This window comes from Neomonachus schauinslandi, chromosome 7, assembly GCF_002201575.2.
Source record: "Neomonachus schauinslandi chromosome 7, ASM220157v2, whole genome shotgun sequence".
Lineage (NCBI taxonomy): Eukaryota > Metazoa > Chordata > Mammalia > Carnivora > Phocidae > Neomonachus > Neomonachus schauinslandi.
In genome coordinates, this window is record NC_058409.1 from 88,796,580 (window position 1) to 88,807,341 (window position 10,762).

Below are 10,762 nucleotides of genomic sequence, written 5' to 3' on the forward strand. Positions count from 1 at the left end.
AGAGCCTGAAATTAACATATTAAATTAGATATTGTTATATCTGAATAATTCAGCTAGTCTGTGCTATTTCCTGTAGCCCATTTTCAAAGGAAAATGAAACAGAAAAAAATATTCCTCCTACATAATAAGCTACTCAGGGCAAGAAGTCACTCATTTCAGGAAAACAGGTAAATATTACTAAAACTCAACCCTAAGGAATGAAGTCATTTAGACCCTTCTGGCCCTTCCTCTGTTCTATGTCTGCTGGGCCTGATCAGGGTCCAGAGTCAGCAAAGAAAATGGCCACCCAAATGCACAATCTTTATTCCTAAACTGAGGTTTGCTTGTGTTCTGTAACCCATGAAATCTCTCTTGTGAGCCTTGAGAGCAATGTCAAAAAGCAGCCTATGCCCAGTGTCAGCCTTTGTGGGCCCTCATAGTTCCCACCCCCCCATCCTTAGCTCTCCAGAGTTTCCTGAGCAGAAGGCACTTCTAAACACCCAGGTACAAAGAAGTCACCAGACTGTACACGTCACGAGGAGAAGGAGCATGCTTGCCTTGGTCATGTATTCCCAGCATATGGGCCATTGAAAGTATCAAACATTTATAGGTTGAAAGAGAGCAAGAGGTGAAAAAGTTTGATGTAGTCCAAAGGCCAGCAAAAGGCCCCAAACCTCTAAATTCTTCTTTAAAAACAGAAACAGACAAGCAAAAATACAACCAAAGAGCTCCCAGTCCTGTCCTTTCAGAGATCCTTCCCACAAGTCCATGGAAGCTCAAACCTGGGCTAAGAAGGTAAGAATAAGCTGGAGAAAGGAAAACTAGAGAATCCCCTCCCAAATTTTCAGTCACCAATTGATGTTTTAGCACTTTTGTTGGATCTCTCACCCCTCCCTTATTTATTTTTTTTATGGCCATGTGACCACCAACAACTTCTCTGTCCAGAAGGGAGGAGATGAGGCCAGCAGTGATTTCCTTAGAGATTAGTACCAGCTTGAGTGGTGAAACAAGCTGAGCAGGTGCAACAGAAATGTGGGCCTTGCTTAGGTTTCTATCTTTTCTTAAAAACCACTAGGAAATTTCTTTGTTGTTGTTTTTATGGGGAGAAAAAAAGACTCCAGCACTTACAATTGGAATGATACAATCTCTGGGAACTGCTTTAAAATAACATGAAAGGGGAGAAGGTTAGGAAGAAGACAGAGGAGTTTGTCCAGGAGTCGATCATTGTTGAAGCCAGATGATATGCACATGGGGGTTTGTTATACTATTTTGCCTATTATTGAATATGTTTAAATTTTTCCCTAATAAATTTAAAAGACGTGAGGGAAAACACTTTACCAAAATAGAGACAGGGAAAAAAAGAAAAAAAAACGGTTGGTCACTAAATTTTTTAGCAGTGTTCAAGAAAACGAGGACATCATCTAGCCTGATTCCCACTATTATTTAAGTACAGTGACTTTATTTTAAAAAATTATAGTTTAGTTTATGAAATTCTTCTTTAAAATTATGCTCGAATTACCATATACAAGTTATACCATATTTAATATTTTAAGAATATGTGCTATTTTCAAGATTTTGAATTAATATTTCTATTTGATGACCAGTCAAAACAAACAAGAAAATGAAGGATCAGGAAGGTTAAGTAGCTTGCCCTAGGTCATATAGTTAGTAAGTGGCAGACCCATATCTGGAACCCAGATCTGACTTCCATACTATAATTAGGAGATTTTTCTGAACAGCAACATTCTTATGCTCACTTTTTTTTTTTTAAGGTTCTGACAGATGTAAGATGACAACAGCTATTTTACTGACTAGCACTAGATGCATTCCTCAAAAACATCTGGAAGGACTACTATTAAAAGTATGTCACGTAATATTTAAATATAAATATGGCTTTAGAATGTATAATACTGAGGGATTAGCTATAACTTAGTTTAGATATATAAAAAAATAATGATTGGGATATTTCTGGTAATTATTCAGCAAACAAAAATTGCCCAATCTAAATACAATATGAAAAGTACTTGTACATCTTAAGACTTTGAACTTTAATAATTCAGTTTGCAAACATGAGAGAGGACCTGTAAGTGGCTGATGGAGTTTCTTCCTTGACATGTAATGAGACCTGAACTCGACTACCCATAGGTTAAAGTTTGCCTTTTGTGGTACCATTTTGCCACAAGACTTAAATAAGCACATGCTGCATACAAGTAATACATTTATAAATGTGACCATTAATAAAATATTTGAAAATACCACACTGTTTTTTTATACCTAAAGTTGGATCTGTTAATTTGCCTTAAAGTTTAAAACAGCTCATAGATTAAAATGACAGGAAATTATCAGTTGCTAATGTGTTTATAATGAGGAAAAAAAGCATGTTTAGTATCATTCAGGGATTAGCACAGATCAAAAATACATTATAAACCAAACCAAAACAACTTTTATGAGATATCTAGGCTTGTCCCTAGTCCATAACATTGGAAGTGCTCAATAAATATGTACTAAATAGGTTAATTGGGCGCCTGGGTGGCTCAGTTGGTTAAGCAACTGCCTTCGGCTCAGGTCATGATCCTGGAGTCCCGGGATCGAGTCCCGCATCGGGCTCCCTGCTCAGCGGGGAGCCTGCTTCTCCCTCTGACCCTCCCCCCTCTCATGTACTCTCTCTCATTCTCGCTCTCCCAAAATGAATAAATAAATCTTTAAAAAAAAAAATAGGTTAATTAAAATATAAAAAACAATACTGAATTCCAGGATAAAAGCTAAAATATACCCAATTCAAACCTATGGTAACTCTTCCTATCTCTTATCCAAAAAAATCACAAATTCTCCTTTGAAATAGTCTCTTTTAATGTATACAAAAGCAATCAAATGTTCTAAATTTCTTAAAATAACCATAGGCAAAATCTTTCAAAATACTGAAAGATGTAGTCTACCAATACTAATGAAAGTTTAGTTATATACAATTATAAAACTTCTCAAGAAAACTGATTAATTCTGCTAAATGTTTTATCTGTCCTAGGTTACATCTAGCTTATTCAAAAGGAGTACTCTAAGAAGTAAAGTACATATAATAAGATAAGCAATACAAAGGACTGTTCAAAATCTTTCATAGATACTATATTTGTAATTAATTTCATTATTTTACAAATTTTAGAGAGGCATACTTTAAATTAAAAAAAAATTTAAGCTACCTACTATGGCCACATACTTAAGGTGCCTCACAAAAACCCTTTACTATTGGGTATTATTACCTTGATGAGGTTTTCTTCCTGAATTTAAGCAATTTGCTCAAGGTCACAAAGCTAATTACAGTGCAGAGTCAAACTCAAGTCTGCTTGGATCCAGAGCTTATGCTTCACTCTACTACATGTTTGGCCTCAGAAAATAACCTATCTCAGTAATTATTCAAGTTTCACCTTCAGAAACTGATTAAAAATAGGACTATACCTTTATTATTCTATCTACTAAGAATTTTCTGAAAACCTGAAAGTGGAACTCTTTCTGTTTCAATAATATAAAATGTGATGAGAATCTATACTAAATTTGAAGTAAAAAAAATTACAGATTGCTATAAATTTATCCTGGTAAAAATATACTTTAATTTCTGCAAGAGTAATTTTCTTTGAACAATTAAATATAAAATGAGTTTGTCAGGAAATATTAAAACAAATGCTCATGTTATGAGCTCCCTGCCTTAAAGAGAAACACATTATACACATTATCTTATCTGTGATGGGACCAAAACCTGAGGTACAATGTAGTGCTGAAAAAAATGTGATAATGGATCTTCAAGCTAATTTTCCTTATAGCACGATAAAGTCATAAAAAAAATAAATATAGACTATAAAATTTAAACTAGGCATATGTTAACTTTAAGATTACTTTTCCATTTCTTTCTCATGAACACCAACAAGGATTATTCTTAAAAGCATAAACCCATGAACTAAGAGCATCTTTCTAGTTGCAACGGTTCACTAAGCTTGCTATCAATAGGTTTTTCCTGAAAGGTGTGGAACAATGTGTTGATCATATTCCATGGCTTCTGTGAAGACAACAAAAAGTAATCAAAAAACACTACCCCGCCCAAGTTTTGATTCCATCGGAAAAGCAATTAAACCTAGTTCAAAGGCTTTCTACAAAAAGGCGTAAAATTGTACCTGGTATGCTTTCCCAAAGTTTTTTCTCAATTATGCTGGAGCCAAAACCATCCAACCCATACTTTATAATAAAGAAATTAATTTCCCTTCTTCTAATATAAATAAATACAAAGTCAAAGAAAATGTTTCCCGTACAAAGATCCCTCCTGGGACTATATAAAAAACCAAAAAGTGTACTGAGGTTATACTTAGACAATTGTAATAATTCACCATGACTTTCAGAACTGAAGCAACGCAGTAACTTTCTATTTTCAAATATTAGATGCCATATATAATTTTAAGGATCAATAAACTGACAACACAAGCAGAGTTATTAAAGTGACATGAATTATTTGCCTGGCTAAGACAACTTAACAAATCCATGGTGACCGTGTCTGAAGTAAGAGCAAATGGGTTCTAAATCCTAAAATGTCTCCCTATCAAGTTTTAGGGATGGTCTTTGGAAAGATTTTGTCTACCCTCCTCCTTTTTATTTTTTCATTTTTTATTTTTTTGCCTACTTCCTGGTTTTTAGCTAATGGAGGTGTGAGCATAACTGAGCTGAAGATAAGAGACTATCAGAATATACTCTACACAATTCTCCTTTACTTTCCTGTAAGGACAGAAGATCTAGGCACCCCTCCAAAGAAGTGCTGTATTCAAATAAAATTATTGGCAAGTGCCCCAATATATCATTTGGTTTGGACACTGGAATTCCAGGATGTGTTTGGCAGGACATGGAGGATTTTTTTCTCCTTAATGTAAGGGTCAAAACAAACATTGCCCAGTATTAGTTACGTACCAGGTAAATTCTTTCCTTTCAATAATACTAATATTATAACGTAGCCATGTATACTGCTGGATCCTGTCATTTCTGTGGTATATTTCCAGATCTCTCTATAACACCTAAGGAATTCTTGACAATAGCCATTAAAACTGAACTACTAACATCTGTAAAATTTCTTTCCTAAAATTAATAGTGTTTAGGGTAATAGATTTAAATAAGATGGCAGCAGTTCAAAAGTGTGGTTGTGTCTGCAGCAATTTCAATTTCACAGGAGCTCACCTCAGGACCATAAGGAACTTAGACATCACCTCCGTCACCCCCCCGCATCTTATGGAGAAACTGAGGCCCCCAAATGTTATACTGATAGGGCAAAGAGCACACCTAGTTTCCAGGCTCCCAGTCAAATAAACGTTCCTTCACGTTTTTCATATCAAATTTAACCAAGTAATTCATACCAACCCAAAACTGTATTTTTTTTTTTTGCCAAAACCAATTCAAAAGAGTAACTGTTAAAACACATACACATGCACACACACAGAACTACATACATTAAGTAAGCATACAGTATTCAGTTTACTAACTTCTTGTGTTTTTTTCAAAACCCAAAACTCCAGTGTGACTTTCAAATCACCCCCACACTTGCTCCTGGCTCCCTGAACCCTCCCTCCTGTTTCTAAAAGTGGTGGGGGATGATGAGCAGAAATCAACAATTTACTTTTTAATCCTACCATATTTGAGCCAGGTATATTGACTCATCCTTTTTCCATCCTCAGCATAAGACGAGAACAATTCTAAGGGAAGAGTTAGTTTCTAACAGTTTTTTAGTAGCAATCTTAAGTTAATTTTATTATTGTTTCATAAACCAGCTTAATCTCCAACTGATCCAAAAGATTTCACATGTAAACACATTCCATTAGCCCCCCAAAATACTGAGAATATGCATGTATACAGTTCATTTATTTTCTGAAATTTTATTTTTCCCAAAGCAAACCTTCATCAAAAGTCAGTAAACTGAGAACAGAAAATAAACCATGAGGTCATATAAGTTCAGTCATATAAGTTTGTTCTGTCAGTGTACTGTAGCAAAATGAAAAAAGTGTATTCAATTCTGAGCCAATCTTAATCCAGTTAAAATGTATAAAATGCCACCTTAGATTTAAAAATTAGCAACAAATGAATAATTCAAAAAAGTCACCTTTGCACTAAATTTTCTTTAAATTTACGTTCAAAAGAATATTAAAAGCAACTTTTTAAAAATAGACTTCATGAAATTACCAATGTCTAAAAGCCTTTTACCTAGCTACTAATGCAAGATAATTGCTCTTCAGTTTCAGTAAAAACCCTTTTTAAAAGCAAAAGCCAACAGCTTTCTGATATGTAGGCAAAAAAATTATTTTTAAAAATCTAAAACTAAATCAAATATTTTAAGATACATCCTAACTATTCCACCTGAATCCTTCAGGGAAGGGACTTTTAATTCCTTGGAATGACACAGGATTCTCTTAGCAAACTTGCCCTCCCACTAAGCAAATTATTAATCAAACAGATAGTTCTGCTTGTGCTGACATCATATTTGGGGACATTGCAACTGTCTTGTAATCTGTGTTAGTCCTTGCAGAAAGATCTCTAAAATAATCCTCTGTGGCGCATGTGTATATACATATACATATGTGTACATATGTATACAGATATATATTTTAATCCTTGTTTTTTAACCTAGACTTTGTACTCTTATCAGCAGTGTGCTTTTGGGCAAGTTATATCTTTCTGATACTCAATTTTCTCATCTGCAAAATGGGGATAATAATAGAACTTACCTTGTGGGGTCACTGTGAGGACTGATTCAATGTTAGCTTATTATCCCATATAAATTTCCTAAACACATATAAACAATCATACCTTCAAATATACAAACTCAGTGGGGCATCTGATGCTCAATTAACTATGAAATTCCCTTTATCTCATATCTATCACCTAGACTGGCTGCTCATTAATTCAAAAACATCAAACCATGTGACTCTTGCAGAATAAGGATACACTGGTGGCAAGAAAGACAAGTGATCTTTGCCTGGATCTATTTTTAGGAATGGTTTATCTACACCCCTAGTGTTAACACTGGAAAATAAACAAATGGATGAAAGGCATCATAAAAGAGTCATTCTGAGATCAACAGTTTCATGGTATTTGAAAATAAATGGGGATGAAGAAAACATTTAGATCATTTCTGTACCAGTCCTTACTGACACAGGGCAGGCCAGAATTTGCAGAGAGGTTTAAGAGGAATTGCTGAATTGATGAATTCAGACTGTTCAGACTGCAAGGTTCAGAGAGGTTCTAGGTTTAAAGTGTAACCAGTGAGAAAACTGTAATTCAATAGTTGGTTTTCAGTAAATCACTATCCTACAGTGGAGGAAAAAAATGAATTTTTTTGTTACACAGTTACTTCATCTGAGCAGAAAATTATCATCGGTTTGCACAATGAATTATACTATATCTATATATTATTTATTCTCACCTAAAAAAGTAGGAAAAACCAACCCTGATGATCCTGTCAGGCTAGAAAGATATTATAGTTAATAATTCCAACATCACTAGCTACCTGGTAGTCATAATTATACCAATTCATACTATTATCTATGGGGAAGATTACAATTAGAAATTTATCAAAGAAACAGCTGAATATTTTGTTCCCAATTATACTCCTGCCCTGCCAAAATAATGTCTGGCAATTAACTCATTTTCTAAGAAGAGTTCTGATATGTACATGGACCATTCAAACCTCTTAGTTAAATAGATATTACACCATACAATTTCCTTATTCATCTCAATCTATTAATGGAACATAATCTTACCGGAAAAGGAAAAATGTTGTCAGCCCTGTTCAAGCTATCTTCCATCCAGGATTTAGGAGCAAATGCAGAGCTGGGGCGAGCGTACTTCTGCAGCTGAATATGATTGCTTGCAAAATTTTTCTTCAAAGGCGAGATGGAATTCAGGGGCGTTATTCCTCCATTCAGCCCTCTGCGGTGATCTCGGCCCTGGGAACCTCCCCAGCCCCCATATCCACCACCTCCCGGGCTCCAGGAAGAAGATGGTGTAGGAGAGGGACTCTGGTAGTTGCTCCATGGAGAGGGGGGTTTGTTAAGATTATTCGCCAAATGAGGCAGCTGGTTAAAAGCAGCATTTCTGTGTGTGAAAGGTGGGGGATGGGGACTGGCAGGAGACCTCCTCTGCTGCTGAGGCTGGTTGTGATGATGCTGGAAATGAGGATGATGAGGGTGGTGCTGTGAGAGGGGCCCGATCTGAGGGGAGAAGCTGCCTCCAAAGCCAGGGCTGACATGATGGGGAAAATTTTGAAACAACAGAGCACCGTTATTAGCCGAAGCAGCCGGGACCCCTCCCTGGTGAAAGAAACTTGCATCTTCATTGATGATTGTAGAGGAAGAAGGTGCTATCGCTGCTGACCAGTTACTGAAACCAGTAAGAGACGATGCACTAGACGTCAAGGGCTGGGTCGAAGTACCCAGCCCCGCGGCTTCTTGATAATCAAACCCTGTCAACACTGGTGACTCGATTCTTATTTTCTCCTTCCCATTGCCATTTTCTGAAGAATTGTCCCCTTGATTTTCTTCTGATTTTGCCTTCTCGGGTTCAGGCAGTATTCCAGCTTCCTGACTTGGACTGGGGGAGAGCGGCTGCTTTTCTAAAGGGTCTTGCTGTTCCTGTTGCTGACTTTTTGCTTTTTCCGACCCCAAGATCTCATCCTGAATGTTATGGGTAGCTGGAGCAGGAAAGAGCCAAGCTGACCCGGCACTGCTGCCATTGGCAGCTGTGTTATTATTTATAAAAGCAGCAGGGCTGGGGGTGGCATTTTGGTGATGGTGTGGAGGCTGCAGATGTGGATGGAATCTGACTGGAAAAGCAGATTTATTCCCAGTATTGCTTTGCACTAGCACTCCAAACCCGTAATCCCCCATTTATTATTTTTAGGATCAGATTCTTACAATAAAAAATGACAACCTGATGTCTCACGTCTTTGTATCCTCTACCCAAAATTTCAGTTGTTTGTTTGAAATGTCTTATTTATAGCTAGCTCAAAGATCGCAGCTTATCACTTGAAATAGTTCTGATTTGGAATTCTGGCCTCTGAAAGGAAAAAAAAAAAACTAAAAAAAAAAATCTCTTAAAACATTGACATGAATCCAACTGGGCTTCTTTCTAGGAGGGAATAAAAACGAAGAGGGTAAAAATCAAGTCTTTGGTTAGTAAAATAGGCGCTTTTTTTTTCCAAAGGAAAATGTACATGAATGACAAAAACACAGCTTCTCAAGCATCTATGGATGTAGAAGAATAAGCATTGCGCGGAGTAAAAATATATATATATAATTTAACAATCACATATGGTCTTCCTCAGCAGTTTAGATTCACTCACATAAAAATTAGAATAGGGCTAAGAGGAGAATACGTTCTTTCCTTGGCAGCTTGGTTAAAAAAAATCAGGAATAATTTAAGAACATTATATATTATATATTTATATATATAGATTATATTAGGTTATCTGGGGTGGGAGGTGAATTCCTGGTTGCGGGAGAGGAAATCAGCATTGACTAATGGAAAGATGATTGCAGGAAGGTTTCTGCTGTTCCTGGTCCTGTTTCTGCTCTTTCACGGGGTGCAGTTTTGGCCTCTGGGGCTGTTCCTGAGGCTCTGGGTGCAGATCTTGCTGCGGTCGCTGTTCCTGGGCTCCCCCCCGGCCTCCTCTCCCCCATGAAATGGGCTGAAAACACCCGTTTCTCCCTCTTGGGGGGATCGCGATAAGGAAGGATTTAGCGAGACTCGACGAGAGCGAGCTGGCGGCCCGGGGGTGCGGGGACCAACGGGGCGACGTGGAAGGTCCTGCGGTTTCGGCCTCTTCCCCTCTCTGCGGCTCCGGGGTTTTTTTCCCTCATGGGACCCAGGGGCGGTTTGTTCAGTTCTCTCAGTTCGATTCTCCGCAGGGGGAAAAAAAGAGGAAAAAAAGGGAAAACCCACTAGTGTAGTTATTCTAAAAGAGAAGGGCCTCCCCCCTTTGTGCTCTCTCTCTTTTTTCCCCCAGATTTTAGAAAAATCTATAATTTAGAAGGCTTTTGTTTCTCCTCACGGTTGCTGGGCCGTCGTCGTCCCCACCGCCGCCGCCGTAGCTTTACCCCGGTCCCGCAGTCACCGCTGTCGTTGTTGCGGACTCCGCCTGGCTCTTCTTTTTCTCTCCTTCTTCCTCCTCTTCCTCCTCTGCTGTCGCCGATGCCGCCGCCGCCGCCGCCGCCGCCACCGTCTCCCGGTGCCCGGGTCCCGCAGCCGCGGCTGAGTCCTTCTCCTCAGGACCGAGCCGAGTGAAATGACAACCAGCTGGAAAGACCGAGAGACACTTCCGGTTCGAAGAGGGAGGGGTGGGGTACCGAGGGCACTCCGCCCACCTCTCGAAATACCAATCAGCTGTTAGAATTTCGACAAGGCCACGCCCCCGGATCAGGTCCCCTCCTAGGAAGGTCGAAAACTTATCTCGAGAGACGCCTCTTCCGTCTGGGCCTCGCCCGGTGAGGCCTGGCGCCTGGAACCCCCACCCAGAGTGAGCGCAGCAGGTTGCCATCTTTAGTATGGGCAAAGGACTCCTTCGCTGTTTCTCTCCCCTCACCACGCTTTGCAGGAGTTGCATATAGGGATGCACGGAAGAGAACAGATCCCTCGAGCACTAAGAAAAAGAGTCAGAGTCTTGGGGATCCAAGGGCGACCGGTGAAACCGCGGATGAACGGGACGCCTGCCCACAGTAAAGGTGGGTCCCCAGGCATCACGTGCTTTGGCTCGAGCTCCGCCCCAGAG

General features: G+C 38.8%; 1 protein-coding gene across 5 annotated transcripts in view; it reads right to left on the minus strand.

Moving 5' to 3' along the window:
* Positions 1–10,271, minus strand: part of CPEB4 (cytoplasmic polyadenylation element binding protein 4) — a 62,380-nt gene extending 52,109 nt beyond the window's left edge. For 4 of the 5 annotated variants that reach the window (XM_044917109.1, XM_044917111.1, XM_044917106.1 and 1 more), the window contains exon 1: positions 7,758–10,271. In XM_044917109.1, coding sequence (XP_044773044.1) covers positions 7,758–8,882 — 1,125 coding nt within the window. In that variant the 5' untranslated portion in view covers positions 8,883–10,271. The remainder of the gene's footprint in view (positions 1–7,757) is intronic. The other variant, XM_044917107.1, reaches the window with a different exon arrangement.
* Between the last annotated feature and the right edge of the window lie 491 nt (positions 10,272–10,762).